Here is a 21,098-nt window from a genome sequence, read left to right as displayed (position 1 = left end):
ATTATCATGTGTCATTCATAAAGTGCAAGTCTGGCACTATTGTAAGTATATGTCAACAAAATCTGGAACCAAACACTTAGTTTTGGTTACCATTCTTCTTCAAGACACTCAAAAGTTTAGTCTCGTGCTTGTTGACCACACCCTGATCATGTATCATACAGTAAAGGCCAATGTCACCATCTTGTGGTCTTCTGGAGTAACTACACCCCACATTTAGGCTGTGAACTATACATGTCACTGCTGTTGTGGGGGAGCTATTTTAAACATGAAATATATTTTTATGAAATATTTGATTCATTTAAAAGTTGCATTTGTACTCCAGATGTACATATTCATCGTCTTGTTTGGATTATTCTTCTATGTTTTTTATATTTTATTCCTCATATCTTATTTTATACAGTCATCTCCCTTGTGGGTCATTGAACTGTATACTGAACTATTGCTGTAAAATAAAGGGAATACAAACTCAAAACAAGAATGTAAATTCACCTTCTTCTAATGATAATTTGGGAGTACAGGCTGTAGACTCAGAGGTGTAATGCTGCCCTCTACAGTTCAAAGTTGTTTATCACAGTTTTGTCACGTGTATTTTTCATGTTTCCCATGTACTGTAAATGTATTGTGTTACAACAGCGCAGCAGCGCCCCCAATCGGTCCAGTACAGAATTGCTCTTACGTGTGTTCCGTCGACGTGGACGTTCGAAACCGGAAGACACTTTTCACTTCGGCTACGTGGAAGTAGCTCGTATTTTCACCGAGGCGAAGAGCGTCTGTAAGCCCTCAGCCTTCACTTTAGCTCCGTGACAATGATTAAAAAATTTGACAAGAAGGACGAGGAGTCCGGTAAGAATATGACAGTTATTTGTTGCATTTTAAATAGTAAGGACAGTGGCAGTTCGTGGACTGACACGGTGTTTATCGGTGCTAGCGCGATGCTAGCCTGTTAGCTTGCTAGCTAAAGTTAATGATAGCTGTAAAGATAAATGACCGTGAATGTTAACAGCATCGCAAATGTAGATATATATTAAAGTGAGTTGTGCGTCGATGTGCAGTTACAATTTAACCATCGAGCGGGATTCGAACGTTTGCCCATTCACGTTTACTCTTAGCTAGCCGTGCTAGCACTGGGTCGGTGTCATTTTTGATGTTTTGATGACTGACGTTGCCTTACAAGATATTATACTTTTAATTTAGCTGAAGTTAAATGACAAAATGTTGTTTTTACAGCTGTGTGACGTTGCTCTTTTTTTGACATTTAGGAAGTGGGTCGAACCCTTTCCAAAATCTGGAGAAGAGTGCTGTTCTGCAAGAGGTAATGTCTGCACCTGGTTTTTTTTATCTAAACATGCAATCAAGACAACAGTAGAGAGAATGTACTATTATTAACCAATGCCATTAAATATTGTAATTATGTGTGTTTCACAGGCACGTATTTTCAATGAAACTCCCATCAACCCAAGAAGATGTCTTCACATCCTGACCAAGATCATCTACCTCCTCAACCAGGTAAACAAAACAAATTTGATTGACACAACATAAATTTATATTTGCTTGACATCAATCAATAATAACTTCTTATATTTGATCAGGGTGAACATTTAGGGACCACCGAGGCTACCGAAGCCTTCTTTGCTATGACCAGACTCTTTCAGTCCAATGATGTAAGGTTAATTTTATTTATTTATGTATTTGTGTTTTTAGCTGAGTGAAAATATAAAAAAAAAATCATGTTTTTACTCTTTGTTTTCCTTGTAGCAAACCCTGAGGAGGATGTGCTACCTTACCATCAAAGAGATGGCCAACATCTCAGAGGATGTCATCATTGTCACCAGCAGGTTTGTGCCACAACATAATCATGTATTATCTGTGCACAGATGGAATGGACAAAAAGTTATTTTTCTTTAATATTTGCGACAGCTGGAAAGTAAATATTGCATGTTTGATTATTTAAAAATATTCCAAACTAGTCACATTTCTACCACACTGCACACTAGTGCTCTTAAAGGCTGAATGTCTTTTTACCATATGGTATTTTACAGCCTGACCAAGGACATGACAGGGAAGGAGGATGTGTACCGAGGGCCTGCTATCAGAGCTCTTTGCAGGATTACAGATGTGAGCACTGATTCATACTTCCTTTCAATTTCTCTGTTGTTTTGCTCAGTCCGTAACCTGCATTTATTCCTATGTACTCCCCACAGACCAACATGCTACAGTCTATTGAGAGATACATGAAGCAGGCTATTGTTGATAAGGTGCCCAGTGTGTCCAGTTCTGCCCTGGTGTCCTCTCTGGTAAAACCGCATCAAATTTGTTTTTAAAATGATTTAGGAAAATGAGCCTGGTTCCCAGGTTTTATTCCACTTCATTAACATAAAGTATGTGTATTTGTATAGCACATGATGAAGATAAGCTACGACATTGTGAAGCGCTGGGTGAATGAAGCGCAAGAAGCTGCTTCCAGTGACAATATCATGGTTCAGGTGGGTAAAAAAATAACACTTAAAACCTGGTAACTCGCATGGTGAATTGTTATATCACACACTGTATGTGTTCATTATGTTCATTAGAATGCATTTTGACTTTACTGCTTGTGTGTATTCTGTCCTCCAGTACCATGCTCTGGGCCTGTTGTATCACCTCAGGAAGAACGACCGCCTCGCTGTCACCAAGATGCTCAACAAATTCACCAAATCTGGACTGAAGTCTCCTTTTGCCTACTGCATGCTCATCCGGATCGCGAGTAAACTGCTGGATGAGACCGAGGGAGGGTGAGTGGACCTTCTGATGGAAACATGTGGTGACTCTGTGAAAGTTGTCTCTGCTGTCTCTGAATGAGAGAAAATAGACAATGCAAACAATGGTTTTTAACCATTTGTCATGTTTACAGTCACGACAGCCCCTTATTTGACTTCATTGAGGGCTGCCTGAGGAACAAGAATGAGATGGTGGTGTATGAGGCTGCTTCTGCCATTGTCCATATGCCCAATTGTACTGCCAGAGAGCTGGCTCCTGCTGTGTCAGGTTTGTTTTTTACTTTCTGATTAATTTTGACATCAATAAGTAACATTATTTGTACATCAATTGTAATAGCAAATGTGTGCTTGTGTGTCCTCCTGCAGTACTGCAGCTCTTCTGTGGCTCTCCTAAAGCTGCCTTGAGATATGCTGCAGTCCGGACCCTTAACAAGGTACAGATTCACTCTTAGTTCCTCCCATAGTCTTGTTTAAAATGTATGAGCCCAAAACACTATCTGTCAAATACAAAACCTTTTTTTCTTCAACCTGCATTGACACCTAATTTGCGTCCGAAAAGGTGGCGATGAAACATCCCTCAGCTGTCACGGCTTGTAATCTGGACCTGGAGAACCTGATCACGGATTCAAACCGTAGCATCGCCACACTGGCCATTACCACTCTGCTGAAGACTGGCAGTGAGAGCAGTGTGGACCGACTGATGAAGCAGATCTCATCGTTTGTTTCTGAGATCTCTGACGAGTTCAAGGTTAGACCTGTTCTTATCATCTGTTTTTTTTTTAGTTAATAAAAACATGTATAATTAAGCCCTTAAAACTGGTATTGAAATGCAACATTTCTTGATGTTTTCTGACTCGTATCCTCCAAATTAGCACAACTATCTTGAGGCACGTGGAATTAATAGAGAAATGTGAGAATGTATCAGGATAATTTTTTTCATTTTTCAGTATGGATTCCAGTTTTTTTGGTCATAATAGATTAATTTCTGTTCATTTGCACCTGTTTATCATCCTTTCACTCTTTTTTTGTTGTATGTTTTGAGTGTAAGAAGAAATATAGATATTTGATAGTGTGATACTGCATCTATTCTTTGAAGCGTCTTGACTCTGCCTTCCACTTTTCTCAAAGAAACCTGTTAACTTATTATTCATTTGTAAAAAATGTTGTAGTATTGCTTATACTGCTCTACTGTCCGTCCTGCTGACTGTTTCTCTGATATCTGTCTCCGGCAGGTGGTGGTGGTGCAGGCCATCAGCGCACTGTGTCAGAAATATCCCAGGAAGCACAGTGTCATGATGAACTTCCTGTCCAACATGCTCAGAGACGATGTAAGTCGATCATCAACAAACCATTGACTCTTTTACGTTTTATTTGAGGCGCTTCCTTACTTACTTACTTGAAAAGTACCATACCAGTAACTCTCCCTCTTTTCTCCCACAGGGCGGTTTTGAGTACAAGCGAGCCATTGTGGATTGTATAATCAGCATCATTGAGGAGAACCCAGAGAGCAAGGAGACCGGCTTGGCTCACCTGTGTGAGTTCATCGAGGACTGCGAGCACACAGTGTTGGCCACCAAGATCCTGCACCTGCTGGGCAAAGAGGGACCACGCACGCCGCAGCCCTCCAAATACATCCGCTTCATCTTCAACCGAGTGGTGCTGGAGAGCGAGGCTGTTCGGGCAGGTGAGTGTCTGAATAGCTCGTCTTGTGTCAATGCCCCTTTAACATAAGTCATATATGAGATTGTTACAGTTACTAGCTGAAATAATCTTGTTTTTTTTTCTCTGCCTTCAGCTGCAGTCAGTGCTTTGGCTAAATTTGGAGCTCAGAATGATGATCTGCTGCCGAGTGTCCTGGTTCTTATGCAGAGGTATTTATTTACTCTCATGGTTTTTAATTGTCTTTTTTGAGGCGGTTGCCTTGTGAGACTTCATTTCCTGTTCTTTTCTTGGGAAAGGACATGTTACTTGAATATTTATGCTGTGCAAATAAGAAACCTTGACACACATGACTTTCTAGGACTTAAATGAATATGAACACATTTTGTAAGAATATGTTTTCAGTAGCTTCAAATGGAGAAAAATAGCTAAATCTGTGTTGTAATGCCACCTTTTTAATATCCGTCTGTTTCAGGTGCATGATGGACAGTGATGACGAGGTGCGCGACAGGGCCACTTTCTATATGAATGTGCTCCAGCAGAAGCAGAAGGCTCTTAATGCTGCCTACATCTTTAATGGTAAGACACACACATCTTTCTATTTCCTCAAAGATACAGCCAAAAACATTTTTATTTTGAGTCACAAATTTAAAAGTTTCCCCTTCATTCTATCATGTTTTAAATTGTATTTATCTATTGCTGTGTTCTGCGTGATTGCTTAGTGAGCTTGAATTGCCCCATGTGAATTTATCAAGCATCTTTCTGTTTGTTCTTCTTAGGTTTGTCTGTTTCCGTCCCTGGCCTGGAGAAGGCCCTCCACCAGTACACTCTGGAACCCTCAGTGGAACCTTTCGACATTAAGACCGTTCCTCTGGCCACTGCTCCCATCACAGAGCAGAGAACAGGTACGACCACAGAACTGTTAATCTAATGTGCACATTTTTGTATCCAGCGGGTTATGGATAGACCGCTGAAGTCGTTTGTTTCCTCTCAGAAATGGCCCCCATCGCGACCAGCAAACTTCCAGAGAAGTTGGCACCATCACGCCAGGACATTTATCAGGGTACGACTGTGAACATTACCTGCCCAATAGAACGTCTCCGTACTCTGTGCGTGTTCATAAATATCATGTCTGATTCTTGTCGTCGCTCTGACAGAGCAACTGGCAAACATCCCAGAGTTACACGGGCTGGGTCCACTCTTCAAGTCGTCGGAGCTGGTGCGGCTGACGGAGGCTGAGACGGAGTACGTGGTGTGCTGCGTCAAACACACCTTCGCCAGGCACATAGTGTTCCAGTTCGACTGCACAAACACGCTGAACGACCAGCTCTTGCAGAAGGTACCGGCAGTTTGGCCTCTTTGTTTCACAGCCACAGTTTTACAGAGATTTGTTTAGATCATGGGCGTGCAACATATGAACAACATACGTTTAACTGTGAGTACTAGTTAGCCAGGTGTCAGATCTGCTGCGTCTCTCTTCCCTTCCTCTAGTTGTGAAGCTGCACGTTTTTTGTACAGCTTCTTCTTGTTCTTTCATGTTCTTCTTCTTTGAGTAACCAAACAAATGTTCTAGTTCCTCATTCATCTTTAAATTTTCCCTCGAAACTAAATAAACGATGGATCTTTGTCATTAAACTGTACAGATTCTGTCAGCACAATTGCTAATATTTGTAATTTCAACTTGCAGAGAGCGCCCTCTTTTGGTCTCAAGCTTAATAGCAACAACAACAACAACATGATACTGCCTTTTTATTGATAATTGTGGGTCATACTACTTCAGATAAAGCACAGGTGTTATTAAAGCAGCGTTGTACGTAAATGTAACGTGTGGGTCTCTGTGCTCAGGTCATTGTGCAGATGGAGCCGTCGGAAGCCTACGAGGTGATAAACTACATTCCCGCCCACAGCCTCCCCTACAGTCAGCCCGGGTCCACTTACACTCTGGTCCGCCTGCCTGATGACGACCCCACTGCTGGTAGGAAGATAGAGATTGAAGAAAATCTCTCTCAATGACAAAATGAGAAAGAACTAATCAAATAAAATGTTATTGTGTGCACAGTGTCTTGCACGTTCAGCTGCACTATGAAGTACCTCGTCAGAGATTGCGATCCAAACACAGGCGAGCCTGACGATGACGGTTATGACGACGAATATGTGGTACGTGAACATAACGAGAAGAATTAGTGTCTTTTAATCTGCGTAAATGATCATCATTATCTCATGTTCCACTATTCGTGTCCAAATCTCTCTCCGCTTCAGCTGGAGGATCTGGAGGTGGCGGTCGCCGACCACATCCAGAAGGTGTTGAAGCCAAACTTCGGAGCAGCGTGGGAAGAAGTGGGAGACGAATTTGAGAAGGAAGAGACGTTTGCCCTGGCGTCTGTGCGGACGTTAGACGGTACGATGAAGTCACACATTTTAGGCTGAAGTCAGAGCTGCACTGACATTATTAGCTGCACATCGTTTTCCCTGTTTTCATTATTAGTTGTTATTATGTTCCTGCTCATTGAGAAGGCAGATCAGTATCGTGTACAGATTGAATCACTTCCAGCCATGTTCTGTTTTAGGCTGTGAGGTTTTTTGCTTGAAGTTCTTTTTGTGTATATATCAATATTTCTTTTTCCAAATAACTGCTTCCAGAGATTTTCACAGAATGTCAAGCGATGTTATTTTTTGACTAATGCGTGTGTTTTTTTGTGCAGAGGCGGTGAGTAACATCATCAGCTTCCTGGGAATGCAGCCATGCGAGCGCTCCGACAAAGTTCCGGAAAACAAGAATTCGCACGTCCTGTTGCTGGCAGGTGGGTGCTGAATGCTTGTTACAGGGGTTATGCTTTGTTTTTTTTTATTAAGGTATGCTTTGGTTTTAAATTGATATTTGCCAATTGGTATTATTCATTAATTCATCTATTTATTTGGGAGATCTTTCACATTTCAGAAAAGACATTTATAAGACACACATCATGTCTTATCTAAATAAAAATGTGTCTTTTTGTAGAGCTGTCCCTTTCATTTTAATTTAATGAACCTTTGAACAAGGCAATTTGTATTTTTTTAATACCAATTGCTTCCTCAGAAATGTAGAGCTGCAACGATGAATCGATTATAAATTCGATTACTAAATTAATCATCATCAGCTATTTATATAAGCAGTTTGAATGTTTTTTATTAATAATTAAATCAAGCTTTCTGATTTTTCAGCTTCTTGTTTTTTGGGGCCTTTTTTTGCTCCATATAACAAAGACATCATTTAAATTTGACATTTGACAACTTATTTCGAGGTTTGGGAAATGATGACCAAAATTTTCTGACGACATATGGACCAAACAATTAATCGAGAAAATAATTGACAGATTAATGGATTATGAGAACAATCCTTAGTTGCAGCACTTAAATGTCACTTGAAATTAATACATTTATCTGTTTTTGGAGATGGAAAGGTTATTTTTGTTGTTTTTTAGTGGTTTAATTTGGAAAATTAAACATAACATAACAGCAAAAAACACTTGCATGGAAACATGAAATTAAGAGTTTTGAAATATCGCAGTAAGGTTTTTACGTTTTATGGTGTTTGTTGGCCAATCGATAAGAGATGTAGATGTGAATTGGAGAAAATTGAGTTTCCAAAATAACTTTAAACGATCAGACACAGAGTAAATGGCCAATATATCAGTGATACAGTGATTCTGTAGCGACACAGACTTTGGTGCCACCTGCTGGTCATCTGGGTGAACTGAAAGCAGTGGTGGTGAAAGCACAGATAAAGTGCGTTTTCTTTTACATGTTAATGGAAACCTGTGCGATTGAATTAGCCAGCAACTATTTAACCTGCCGCTCTGCCTCCTTCTCTTAGGCGTGTTTCGCGGCGGCCACGACGTGCTTGTCCGCGCCCGCCTGGCTCTGGCCGACAGCGTCACCATGCAGGTGACGGTTCGCAGTGGAGACGAGACGGTGGTTGACATCATCCTAGCGTGCGTGGGCTAAAGTCCTTTACGTTAGAGCCCACAAGACCCTTAATGTCTCCAGAGCTAAGTGTCTGAAACACTTCTTTTTTTTCTTTTTCTTCACTGTAGCTCTAAAGTTAAATATATATTGCTATTGTAATTATTACACTGACATCATTTGACCTGTAAAACAACACAAATGTTTTAGTTGAAGGTTTCTTCTGTTTTTCCTTTATTTGTCCGTCTGCTCTTCCTGGTTCTGTCAAATCTACAATAAAGTCTTGACTGTCAAAATAAATCACTAGTTGTTTGTTTTGTTTTCTTACAAAACTAGGTTTTATTTTGAAGAAAGGAAGACATTTCATTGACAAGAGAAATGTAGAAAATCATAGCACTCGTTCAGATAACAGCTGGTGTTCTAAGGAGGGAATTGAAATGGCATCAAGGGGCCACGGAACCCAGAATGTGGCAAATGTAATTAGTAAATTAATCAGTTGCATTGTTGTTTCTTCTTTAGCTCACATCGTGTCTTCTATGACGGAAAAAGACATAGATGCTGGTAAATTCTTGAACAGGGTTTTGTTTTTTTTTGTGCATTTCTACTCAAAAAGAGTGAATAAAGTTGAAATAAGCGTTGAGGAAGCCGGTGGGATCTTCCAGCTGAGGGTAGTGACTGATGTGTTCGTCCAGGACGGTCAAGGTCGACCTCTGCACCAGCTGCCTGCAGGACCAAGACTCCCAATGTGAGTTCAATTCTTAGACTGTCCACTTATTACATGTTAATACTTGTCTGGATTCTTTGCTCCATGAGGTTTGAGAGCATTGTCGTGTCATTAAAAACATACCGTTATCTGCATGTTTTAAGGTGCAAAGGATTAACTGTGATAAATGGGAGTGAAGTCAATCTTGAAATCAAATCTTTTTCACAGCGGACAACAAAACATGAGCGAAAAGAGGGAGGACTCACTGGTAAAGACGGATGAACTGTGGATGAGGGTTGACGGGGTCCAGAGGTCCATAGATCATATGCACTGCAAGACAAGATGGGAGACAGTCAATCCGTGAATAAATAGTATACCGTAGCTGTGCTGTTTGTGGAAAGTTGTGAAGGGATACAATTTTACAATAAGTTGTATATTACAAAATTAGGTCACACACACACTGTTTCTGGCTCTCCTGAGCTCACCATCACAGATGGACCACTAAGACTAGGTTCCTGGTGAGATAAGCAGCTTAGTGTCTGCTTCTCTCTGGCTGAGGTTGCTGGGGGTCTCTACTACAACTTTGGAGGAAGTGTTTGCTTTCCACAAAAGCGATTACTTCATCTATCTCTCGCAACACTATTTGGTGCCGTTCATGGGTATCCACACCTGATTTCTAGATAATGTCTAATTCCAGATTCAGGTCATAATTCAAGTTCATGATATCTTTAGTTATCCTTAATTAAAGATAGGCTACATTGTACTTTGCAGACACTTACATGGGATGAAGGTGGAAGTGAGCGCGCCCACCCATCGCTCTCTGTGTTTAAATCTCTGGTTGATGTACTGCAGAATACTGAGAGAGGAACAAAAAGAGTTGTGTTGTCAATTTCTGCCTATAAATCCTTCTAAATGTTACACACTGGAAGTTTAAGATTAAAAACCGATGTTTTGTGGACAGAGACACACATACCTGTCCAGAACTAGGTTGCCGTCATTGTAGCGCAAACTGGTCCACATGTCCCAGAAGTCAGCATCTGACGGCTGCGTGTACGGACCAAACACTTCTCCAATCCTGCCAGGCAACACACGACAACTACCTGTTAACTGTGTACTGGTTCAAATGTGTGCTGTGCTGTATTTACACTGCTGCTGTTTCCCTTTACCCTTTTTGGAAAACCATAAAGTTGGTAAGACGCGTCAGAATTGGAGCCAGAACAGTGAAGTCCTTCAGGAGCTTTTTTTTTTAGGACGAGAGGGAGATTATTGACATACAAACTCGCAAAATTCCATGGAGAAAACAAAGGTCACTCACTGTCTGCAGCAGCCGAGGATAGTGCGCTTCAGGGAATAATCCTGGGAGATCACAGATGATTTAATAAACACAAAGTTAAGTCTTTTAACTATTTGTTTTGTACAAAGAACATCCATTTACATACAACATACATTTCTGAAAATCTGTTAAGGATTTTTTTTTTAATAAATAATAATGTGAAAACACAACCACCTTGGTTGAGGTAATGTTATATAAAGACATTCATTATTTGGTACTTTTTGGTATCAGTTACTTCAAGAGCTCAATATTTTACTCATGTTGTACTTTTTCAGTTTCTATTGGTTTAGAAAAGAAATATTAAGCTAATATTTTGTGGAGGACACAGGTGAGGGATTGGCTCCATCTCCCCCTCAAGTGTTCTTCCCAAGACATAATGACTGATTCCTTACAGAAAGTCAACAAATAAATAAATAAAATCAGACCACAGTGTTACCTCCATTAGAAAGACATAGGCTGTTGAAGGTCAGGTGACCTGTGCGATTTTGGTCACTCCTGGTTGAGGAAGAAGATGAAGAACACAGAGACACAAGTAGATGGTGACTGGCACTTTACACACAAGTACTCTGTTATGGGCCATTTTCACATACACACTAACCTGTAGAGCAGCTCCAGGGCCACAGTGTCTCCATAGTCGTGAGACACCAGGTTAACCCTCTGGTTGCTCAGACCTAAGTGAGCCACAAGAGCCTCCACCACACTGGCCTGCTCAAAGATGGAGTATCTGTGTGGACGCTTGAGGAGACCATGGACAGGATGACATGTGAGTTATGAGCACAAACTGTAACCCAATGCGACATCATTTACTTTACTCACTGGTTTGTCACTGAAGCCAAAGCCCAGGAAATCCAGTGCAATGACGCGATGGAAGCGCTGAGTGAGTGGCTCCCAGATCTGTGAAAAAACAAAATCTGTAGTGACGTGTGAGCTCTTTTAATGTATTCATAGACCTACTGAGCACGTGCAGAACGAACCTTGTTCCAGTCGTAACTGGAGGTGGGGAAGCCGTGCAGCAGGATGACGACATCGGAGCTTCCTAATGCCCCATTGGAGTCTGGTTAAAACATAAACAATATCATAAGAATATAATAATGACAGTGTTTGTCATTGACTCCTGTGTTGGTGGAGGGGAATTCTCTTGCCTCTGTAGAAGATCTTGTTGCCTCTGAAGTTGAACACTTGGCCAGTGCTGTGCCACTTCTGCAGGGCGGGTGAGAGCTGTGGGGGTGGGATGTGCAGGTAGACGGCCACCAGTGGGATGCAGATCAAACCCACATGGATCCACCACTCTCTCATGTTGAGCGTGGCAGCGAGGGAAGGCGCATTCCTGCCTCTGAGAGACAGAGACACAGGTAAGCACATCATTAAACAGTCGACATGGACTGACTTTTTCTAAGGCAAACAAAGCAGAATCTGTTATGGTCTACATTTTTACCAGGTTTTGGAAGGCTTACTAACCTATGACTTTTTTTTCAAAATTTGGACAACATACTAACCTAAGACTTTTTGATGCAATTTTGGACGACATGTTAACCTATGACTTTTTTTTCAAAATTTGGACAACATACTAACCTAAGACTTTTTGATGAAATTTTGGACGACATACTAACCTATGATGTTTTTTGTCAAATTTTAGACGACATGCTAACCTATGACTTTCTGATGCTTTTTTGGACGACATGCTAATCTATGACATTTTTGTAAAATTTTGGATGACATACTAACCTATGACTTTTTTATCAAATTTTGGACGACATACTAAACTATGACTTTTTTGTCATATTTTGAACGAAATACTAACCTATGACTTTTTGATGCGACTTTGGACGACATACTAAACAAAAAGTCTTAGTATAGTATATTGTTCAAAATCACTCAAAAATGTCATAGTATAGTTTGTTGTCCAAAATCACTCAAAAAAGTCATAGTATAGTATGTCATCCAAAATGTGACAAAATGTCATACTATAGTATGTCGTCCAAAATGTGACAAAAAGTCATACTATAGTATATTGTCGAAAATCACCCAAAAAAGTCATAGTATAGTATGTCGTCGAAAATCACCCAAAAATATCATAGTATAGTATGTCGTCCAAAATCACCCAAAAAAGTCGTTCTATAGTGTGTCGTCCAGAAATACACCAAAATAGCATAGTAAGACAAGACAAGGCAAGGCAATCAAAATAAAAGCTGTACATTGAAATGACATTCATCATAATAAAAGCAAGACATTAATATTACATAAAAATCAACATTAAAATTACATTAAAATTATAGTCACACCCAAAAACGTCATATTATAGTATGTTGACTAATACCACCCAAAAACGTCATATTATAATATGTCGACTAATATTTAGTTTTATGCCTTCAAAAATGCGAAGAAAAACATTGTGTTCCTGGAATTCCAATAGGTCCACTATACATAGCACCACTGTGAGTGCTCGTTTAAAAAGACATATACACTTATTTTATATAACAGTCTTTGTCGTCACACAGTCAACGTCATAGCCTCGTCTGTCACAGCAACGCAACTAGATCAACATGGCCACGTTGCTAGTTGCTGCCTCACAGCGGCGGACAAACGTCAGTAAGACGACGACGTATAGCAGGAGGAGGAGGATGGAGACAGCGGAGAAATAAGCGACAAAACAACTACTCTGGTGTGTCCTACAGCAGAGCCGCAGTGACACTCAAGCGGACCATGGTGTAAGTAAACAAAACTGGCTCTAGATATGAAGAATTACCTTACATTTTGATCAACATTTAGCCGCTAACGTCGACGCTGAGTCGGCAACTGGACTGCAGCGCTGCCCCGTTTTGTCGGCGTGAATTCAGAACGTTATCCGTGTATTACCGGTTGCAATATAACGAAATACTGTTGCCGGGAAAACTAAAACAATCGTAATTAATTAAACATGTACATGTATTTAACAGACGTTGTTTTTACGGTCGTGTTTTACAGTGCATTCTTCCGAAAGGGTCCCGTGATAAGAGAAACACGGAGCGGCCCAGTACATAGCCGGGTCCCACGCCTTTGTTGTGTGTTGCGTATAAACGACACGGTTTAATGCGTTTAAATCGTCGTAGCACTTATCAAATGTACCTTTGACATATACACATTGAGCGATGTTGTCGTGAGTACATTTGTATGTGACTCAAATGCGGCGACTAAGTGCTGCAGTCATGTGAACAGCATTTAGACGGAGCCCGCATAGCTCCGTTATTTCCATGTTGTAGTGTGGTTATTATATATTTATCAAGACACAGCAGAAGACTGCCGAACACACGTCATGTTATCTATAGATACTTATATATGTTGTTATAAGTGCTATGATATGACTGGTTTTAGCCGTGACCAAATTTTAGCCGGATTAAATGGTGGTGTTGGTGGTTTTATGCCGTTATTTAACTATTAATGAATGTGAATATGATCAGGGAGGCAATGAGGTTAATTTGAACTGTGTTGTCCACAATGTTATACGCTGTCTTTGACGCCGCATACAAAACGAGACATTAATTACAAATATCAACTACATTACTGTCAAAAGAAAGGCAGTAAAAATCACTTCAGTTTTCAGATTTCTTGTAGACACTTTTGTGGCTTGTTGCAGTGAAATACAACCTCCTATGGGAATAAACTATCACTGTTTACGTTTTTTTCCCAATTATTAATGCTGCCACAATAAAGCTAATATCCATGTAGTGGGATTATTAAAGGAATAGCTTATCTTCACCAAAGGAATATCTTATCTTAACTCCACAACGAGAGGCTGTTTAGTGGTTTGTTAACCATTTATTCTTGACTAGATTGAGCCATAATTTGTCAGGAAACAGATAAGAAATTGGAAAACAGCCTCTCAAATGTGATTATCCTGTATTGTTTTCTATCACTGTTCAATCAATGAATTTTAGTCTCTTAAAACTCAAATGTATTCTCAAGAAAAGAGTACAGTTTGTCTTGTTAATGTGTCATTTGGTCTTTGCTCTTCTATTTCTCTAATTTTAGATGTACTGCAGGGCAAACAATTCATTAATAATCAAAATAGTGTTAAGTTACAGTCCTGTGTCATTTAAGTGCCTGTTTTATGCCAGTGGAGGAGCTGCTCTGTTGTTTTGTCCTGTGCTGTATTTGTCCGATAAAGGCATCAGATGAATAAATGTTAATTATTTTCTTGATTTCAGTAAGAAGTTTGAAGCCACTGAGCTAAATACCAAATTGCCTTCGACCATCAAGAGATAGCCAGTGTACAGGATGAAGATCCAGGAGGAATGACAAGTCTCTTTAGCCTCGCCATCATTCAGAGAAAATGCACTGGACCTGTGGATACGTCTCTGTGCTCCTGGTGTCCCTTATCACCTCTCACACCGCCTTATCAGAGGACACTGATGTAAACGGAACAAAGAGCGTCAATGTGACCGATGGTGGATTTGTCCCAGTTGTGTTCACTAAAGTGAACCAGATAATTGCCCGGGAGGGAAGCTGCGTGCTGATTGATTGCAATGTCACTGGAGACCCATTCCCCAGTGTTCGGTGGTTCAACTCCCATGGTGACCGTCTGGACACGGAGACAAGTGGTAAGACGGAGTGCACTGTTACTTTACACCTGGTTTCCTGCTCTCTTTGTCTCTCAGTTATTATTTAATTTATACATAATGTATCAAGTTTACTGTGGACTGGAAAACAAGGCTTCTGAAAGTCAACAAACAAATCCCTAAATAAGTATTCTATTAGTGTTGTTTTGCATATTCAGGTATTGTGATGAAAATTGGTGTATACTAGCTACTGTCTCTCTGGTCAGATAACTGCATTTAGTCCACACTTGCTTCACTGGTACAAGCTTTTATCACCCACTCGTCCAACCAGGCTGAGGCTCGTTATCCCACACTCCTCCCTCTTAGTTGTCGCTTCGTCACCTTTCTGTCTCCACCACTTGAAGTACAGTGTGAGAGATTGAGAGGCAACTCTGTGTCAGGTTTCACGACCAGACCACGCCCTCTCGCCGCTCCCCTCTGCCCTTCTGTTCCTCCAAAAGCATCAGGGAACTACACTGACCCTCAAAAAGATCTTGTTCTTACGTAGGCTGCTGTAGAAACATGGCAGCACAAGATGGCAGCCTCTGTAAGACACCTGTCAAAAGTACACATAAAAGGCTTATTCTAAAGATATAAGAAAATATTATTATATATTTTAAAGCCACAATGATACAAAATGTCATTGTGTCACTGGGACCCCCCTCAGAAGGAATTCTGAGTGAAGAAACGTCTGTTGTTTCTAGTCCCGAGCAGACCTGTTGAAACCTGCAGTCGAAGCATGTAGAGGCAGCATTATTATTATTATTATCATTATTATTATTACCATGACGACCCACAAACCCAGAACAGTGTCTGTACCATGAGAGCCATTTCCCCTGGGTTACACTCAGGAGTATATTTAGGCAATAGCTGGCAGTTGTTTACTTAAAAGCTACCATGAAGAAACCTGCAGTTGTAGTTTCCTCTGCAGCTGTCGAACACTCTCCCACACAGTCGCTTGTAGTATCGGGCACTGCATCGATTGCAGCATGATTCAGTGTTGGGAGGTAAAATTAGAAATCTTGCACGAACATTAAAAGAGCGGATGTTTGGGACACTGTTGTCGGCCAGGCTGTGGTAAATTGATCGTGCGAGCAGCATAGAGGGAAGCAGGAATGTTGTCTAGACATGCAAGGCTAGAGATTTCATTATGCATACACAATGTAGAGACTGAGCAGCTGAGGAAGTGATTTGTTTGAGAAGTTTCACGAGTGAATTCTACTGTTTAATAAAAACAGAGGCAGAATAATAACATCAACAATTTGTACAAAAGGTTTGCTGTTTTTAGAGTTTTTCCGTTTAGTTTTGTGTCAGAAAACAGTCCAAACCATTATCTCCTCAGTGAAATTAAGATTTATAGTATTTATTTGTATATCTTTCTGGATTTGTTGGCTTGCTTATGTAATTGTTCTTTTTTTTTGTCCCCTTTGCTGTGTCCTTGTTGCTATGTTTGCTGTGTCCATATTGATCTGTTCCAACCCCCTATGTTGCTCCTTCTCTTTTTCTCTCCCCCTTTTTGTCTCCTACCTCTCCCCTGTCCCCTATTTTCCTTTACGCCAACCACCTGAGGCAGATGCTGCACTCTTTCTGTTCATTTCTCTTTCTTCTCATTCCGTTTTCTCTCCATTAACACCTGGTGCTTTCTCTTTGTGTGATCTGTTGGGTTTCTTTTTCTTTTTTTTGCCTTTGAAATACTTAATTACGTTTGATATGAACATTAAGCACTTGCTACACAGCCTCCATCATTCATATATTCACTTACTGACAGACATTGCTGGTGACTAGTCACTGAAGGTCCTTAATAACCTTTGAAATACAGTATCATATTTATTTAAAAGACTATAAACAAACATTTGATGAAAACATGTGAGCGAGATGGCTTTTGTTTTCCCTACTCGAACCACAGCACACAGAGCCGCCACCTATTTTAATATGGAAAGCATGGCAGGTTCAGTCAAGTCACTGGTGCACTCTGGACTCAAGTTACCCACACAGATGAACATGTTCACTTTGAAAAACATCAAAAATACATATAGTGAACATACAGTTGATCGACCTCAGTAAAAATGGAGGATGAGATATGACATCACCGTATAAATGACTGCTTTAAGGACCTTCCTTCAGGCCTAAAGGTCGTTTTTTTAATTGCCATAACAGCGTGTTCTCGTGCTGGGCTCAATGAAAAACAGCAACTGCCAGAAACACAGCGAAGGAAAATGAGGGGAAATTCTGATTCTTCTAATTATGTTGTTTTGTGAAACCTTCCCCAAATATCGATTGAAAACATTTAAATAGTCTTTTAGTAGTTTCAGCATTGTGAGAGGACAACAGCAGAGCACTGCTGCATCCCTCTTTGCACAGCCTTGTCACTTAATACTCTGAGTAACGTCTGCACACGCTGATTGTACAACTGTAGTGTATTGTTGAGCAACAGCTTCCTGGAAATAGTGGGACTGGCTTATTAAAAACCAGGAAGAGACTGTGCATATAGTCAATGGAGGACACAAACGAGCTAAACCGTCCACCTGACTGGACAATCACGACTCTAAAGCATCAGGAAAGTGGCAGAAGGAAGTATTTTTGCAGAGGCATCACACACAAGCTTCTGTCGTCATGTTACAGCACACGAGCAGCTTCTTTTTTGTGGTTAGACAGTCTAGCCAACAGGACACAGTAGGCAGGAGTGTCTGTTAACAGGTTTATTTCCATCTGAACACAGATGAACAGGCACAATCTCCCAACTAGTCATTTTAGTGTGCCTTTTAAAATGGGAGGAAATAAAAGACATTACAGCTGTGCCAACTACTTCTGTTTTCTCTAATTAACACAAATGATACAACCAGAATCACCAGAGACTACCTGCCTGACTCTCAATTGCTTCTTAATTGGACTGACAGTTATCTACTGCAAGGAACAAGCAAGCTGTGTGCAGAGGGGGCCTCGCCTGGCGTCTACTTAAGCCTCGTTGTCATGTCCTCAGCATTTTGCACAGCAACCGTGAGGAATCTGTGAGGACCTCACCACCAGAGGGCAGACTCTCTGTAGTAAAGGGCTGTAGGAAGAGTATTCTGGTTCTGAAGTGAACATACTATAAACAAATGATAAATATTGACAGCAGCGTAGTTTGTGCAGATGCTCATTGATAATATTTGGTACTGAGCAATGAGAAGATGCTACTAATTAATGCTAACTAATGCTAACTTCTTATGACATCATGATGTTCAGGCCTTCTGGATTTATTTAGATTTTATTTATTTAGAATTGTAAAACATTAGGGTCGCGGGGGATGCTGTGCCTATGTCAGCTGACATAGGTCACACCCTGGACAGATCGCCAGTCCATATTTTTCTAGATCTCACAAATGGTCCAGGAGCTACAGTATTGAGCACGCCAAGGGTTAACATCACTTATGACCGCCCTCAGTTTCCATAACGTCTCTGTGTCTCTGCAGGTGGGAAGTGGTGGCTGCTGGACGACGGCATTCTTAACATCAGCAGCATTGAGTTTGCAGATCGTGGAAAGTACACCTGCATGGCGTCCAACGCGCTCGGCAGTTCCAACTGCACGGTGACCCTCCGCGTGGTCATCACCAAGGGCGACATGGGCGTGTACTACATGGTCGTGTGCTTGGTCACCTTCGCCATCATCATGGCCCTGAACGTCACGCGCCTCTGCATGATGAGCAGCCACCTGAAGAAGACGGAGAAAGCCATCAACGAGTTCTTCCGCACCGAGGGGGCGGAGAAGCTGCAGAAGGCCTTCGAGATTGCCAAGAGGATCCCCATCATCACCTCGGCCAAGACGCTGGAGCTCGCCAAGGTCACGCAGTTCAAGACCATGGAGTTTGCGCGGTACATCGAGGAGCTGGCCCGCAGCATCCCGCTGCCGCCGCTCATCATGAACTGCCGCACCTTCATGGAGGAGATCCTGGAGGTGGTGGGCGTGGAAGAGATGAGGCACACCTTCGTCAGACAAGCACCAGAGGGGCGGCGCGAGGTCACGGGCAGGGTCCCCTCCATCGGGGCGAGAGACGTCTTCACCATCCTGCAGGAGAGAGAGCACGGGCGGGAGAGGGAACGCAGCGAATCTCCCGCCGCCGACTCCGACAACTCCTCCGTTCAGGAGCAGCCGCAGCACATCGCCATCCAGGTGTCTGTCCACCCGCAGCTCGCCGGCGGAGGTTACTGCAGCATCGAGGCTCCACCTCCCCCAGAGGCCCCACCCTCCTCACCTCCCCCTCCCTCCCTACCACCTCTCATTCCTCTTCACCTTGAGGAGCAACCTGAGGCGGGGGTGGAGGCAGGGGCGGAGGCGGAGGCGGAGGCAGGGGCGGTGGCGGAGGCGGAGCAGAGTGTGGAACAGGCTGCGACAGAGCCTGAGGCTAACAAGAGCCCGTCCTGCCAGGTGTTCTATGAAAGCCATGTGTGATGAAACGAGGACTTCTCCTGCTATGCATTTTCACTTGAAAAAAAATAATCTAAAGGTCCACAAAACATTTTCTTAGTTCACATTTTGGAGAGAATTTATCATACTTTTATTTGTCTTTTCTGAACAGAACAATCTCTTTAAACCTCTGTAGGCAGTTCTTACTGATACAAGGTTTTTAGACACTTGATTTTTGTTTCTCTCACTCTGGTCTTTCCATGGTTGAATGTACACGTGAGGTGGAATAAACTATGTTATTATTAATGTAAAAAGCAGAGAATTGTAAAGGAACATAACCGTATTGAAATTACCATCAATTACACATATTATTTAAAGTCTCACTTTAGGGTCCCTGATATTTCAGTCTTTAGTTTCTTACAGTGGTAAGATTTCTATGAAGAAATCTGCCTCGTTGCTTTTTTTTCACAAAAACCATGAACATTCAAGTACTGGGGCCACGCGTGAAGACAAAATGTTTTTTTTCATGCCATGACGAGATTAAGCTCCACTGAATCCGGACAGTCAGTGTCAGATGTGGTTGAAATGTGAGTTCGTTTTTGAGCTGCTGAAACTCTTTTGACTGGAAGCAGTAAAAAATAATAATCACGTGAAGTCTCTCTCCTTGGTGACGTCAGCGAAACACAGTCTGAGACCGACTGTTCGGATTCAGAGGCAGCGTCTGTGGAGCGGTCGCTCTCTCTGATGGAAATGTCGAGATGATTTTCCGACTGAAATTTCGTCGTCATTAATCTAGTCATGGCAAAATAAAATCAACTGTATGGGTGGCCCAGCCTCCGTTACTGCTGATCCACTTGTATTTCACAATGTCCCACTCACACAGAGATGCATGCTGGACTGAATCAAAAAAAATCAGAGTGGTCACAACTTCATGATTGTATGTTCTACTGTATGTCTCGAAATAAGTAAACCAGGTTAACCTGAGTGTATTCCCTGATTGGGTCACACACGCACACACATGCACACACACGCACACACATGCACACACACACACTTCTGGATAGAGTTTGTTTCCTTTGATTTATTATTAAGTATAATAATATTATTACCTGCTGTATTGTGATTTTGGTTCCTCAGCTAGTTAAAAAAAAAAAAAAAAGTCCTTTTGTCTTCTCAGTCGAGAAGAGAAGCTTGTTCTCCTCTGTCATGTGCCCTTTTAGATTTTTAACTCCACTTCTCAGCCTCCTCTCGCTTCTGCAGAGGCTTATTTTCTTTCCAGTACAGTTGCATTTCTGCTGCATGTGAAATTGAACAATGGAGATGTTTGCCATCTTTCTGTGGGACTAAAAGGACTTCTTTCTTCCTTTGCTTGGCTAATAGTCCATTCTGTGGTGGAGATGAACTGGACTCTGTTCTTTTACTGGTGCTCTTGAAATGCCTCCGTTTTTTTTTGGTAGTGGAATAAAAATGGAAGTGCTGTGCAAAAAAAAAATCAATAAAATAAAATAATTTATCTAGAGACTTTGAAATGTGTTTTTTGAATAAGTTATAATAATGTCACAAAAACCTCTAAAACGGCAATAATTCAGCTGAAATAAGCAGCAACCACAGAATTAATATTATTCAGAATGAATTGGCTACATCACATAAACCTTCACATCATGGTGTATCGAGTCAGAAAAAAACATGACCTGATGAAGTAGACTGTGAAAATTTGTATGTTGTAAAAAACAGACAAAAACAAGGCA

At 41.4% G+C, this 21,098-nt stretch overlaps 3 protein-coding genes across 3 annotated transcripts; 2 read left to right on the top strand and 1 right to left on the bottom strand.

The window, feature by feature from the left end:
* The first annotated feature begins 703 nt into the window (after positions 1-703).
* copg2 (COPI coat complex subunit gamma 2) lies at positions 704-8,657 on the top strand. The gene is made up of 24 exons (XM_044020390.1): positions 704-843; positions 1,260-1,312; positions 1,426-1,506; positions 1,590-1,661; positions 1,756-1,835; positions 2,040-2,115; positions 2,202-2,294; positions 2,397-2,483; positions 2,614-2,771; positions 2,891-3,024; positions 3,123-3,190; positions 3,316-3,504; positions 3,989-4,084; positions 4,197-4,440; positions 4,552-4,627; positions 4,891-4,994; positions 5,195-5,320; positions 5,410-5,478; positions 5,573-5,754; positions 6,261-6,390; positions 6,475-6,572; positions 6,675-6,813; positions 7,118-7,216; positions 8,269-8,657. Exons 1-24 carry the CDS (start codon positions 807-809, stop codon positions 8,397-8,399), a joined length of 2,622 nt encoding a protein of 873 aa, XP_043876325.1. The 5' UTR covers positions 704-806; the 3' UTR covers positions 8,400-8,657.
* A 10-nt stretch (positions 8,658-8,667) lies between these two features.
* On the bottom strand, positions 8,668-11,883 carry mest. The gene is made up of 11 exons (XM_044020414.1): positions 11,536-11,883; positions 11,368-11,447; positions 11,210-11,287; positions 10,992-11,128; positions 10,830-10,888; positions 10,376-10,416; positions 10,227-10,297; positions 10,034-10,135; positions 9,840-9,916; positions 9,327-9,390; positions 8,668-9,080 (listed from the first exon to the last, which is right to left on the bottom strand). The coding sequence occupies exons 1-11, from the start codon at positions 11,756-11,758 to the stop codon at positions 8,963-8,965; spliced, it is 1,050 nt and encodes a 349-aa protein (XP_043876349.1). The 5' UTR covers positions 11,759-11,883; the 3' UTR covers positions 8,668-8,962.
* Positions 11,884-12,923: 1,040 nt separating this feature from the next.
* mfap3l (microfibril associated protein 3 like) lies at positions 12,924-20,869 on the top strand. Its single transcript, XM_044020411.1, has 3 exons — positions 12,924-13,101; positions 14,578-14,970; positions 18,419-20,869. The coding sequence occupies exons 2-3, from the start codon at positions 14,703-14,705 to the stop codon at positions 19,393-19,395; spliced, it is 1,245 nt and encodes a 414-aa protein (XP_043876346.1). The 5' UTR covers positions 12,924-13,101; positions 14,578-14,702; the 3' UTR covers positions 19,396-20,869.
* The last annotated feature ends 229 nt before the right edge of the window (positions 20,870-21,098 follow it).

The sequence above is a fragment of the Solea senegalensis genome, linkage group LG3, assembly GCF_019176455.1.
Source record: "Solea senegalensis isolate Sse05_10M linkage group LG3, IFAPA_SoseM_1, whole genome shotgun sequence".
Classification (NCBI taxonomy): Eukaryota; Metazoa; Chordata; class Actinopteri; order Pleuronectiformes; family Soleidae; genus Solea; species Solea senegalensis.
This window is presented reverse-complemented; position numbering and strand designations above follow the sequence as displayed.

What these genes read in the sequence shown, in the direction of transcription:
- copg2 (XM_044020390.1), top strand. Translation starts at nt 807, where the DNA reads ATGATTAAAAAATTTGACAAGAAGGACGAGGAGTCCG. An exon ending in CAGTCCGGACCCTTAACAAG is followed by an intron (nt 3,191 to 3,315) that starts GTACAGATTCAC and finishes GCGTCCGAAAAG; the next exon opens with GTGGCGATGAAACATCCCTC. An exon ending in GAGCGAGGCTGTTCGGGCAG is followed by an intron (nt 4,441 to 4,551) that starts GTGAGTGTCTGA and finishes CTCTGCCTTCAG; the next exon opens with CTGCAGTCAGTGCTTTGGCT.
- mest (XM_044020414.1), bottom strand. Translation starts at nt 11,758, where the DNA reads ATGATGTGCTTACCTGTGTCTCTGTCTCTCAGAGGCAGGAATGCGCCT. An exon ending in CCTATGTCTTTCTAATGGAG is followed by an intron (nt 10,417 to 10,829) that starts GTAACACTGTGG and finishes GTGATCTCCCAG; the next exon opens with GATTATTCCCTGAAGCGCAC. An exon ending in ATCCTCGGCTGCTGCAGACA is followed by an intron (nt 10,298 to 10,375) that starts GTGAGTGACCTT and finishes TAAAAAAAAAAG; the next exon opens with CTCCTGAAGGACTTCACTGT.
- mfap3l (XM_044020411.1), top strand. Translation starts at nt 14,703, where the DNA reads ATGCACTGGACCTGTGGATACGTCTCTGTGCTCCTGGTGTCCCTTATC. An exon ending in TCTGGACACGGAGACAAGTG is followed by an intron (nt 14,971 to 18,418) that starts GTAAGACGGAGT and finishes GTGTCTCTGCAG; the next exon opens with GTGGGAAGTGGTGGCTGCTG.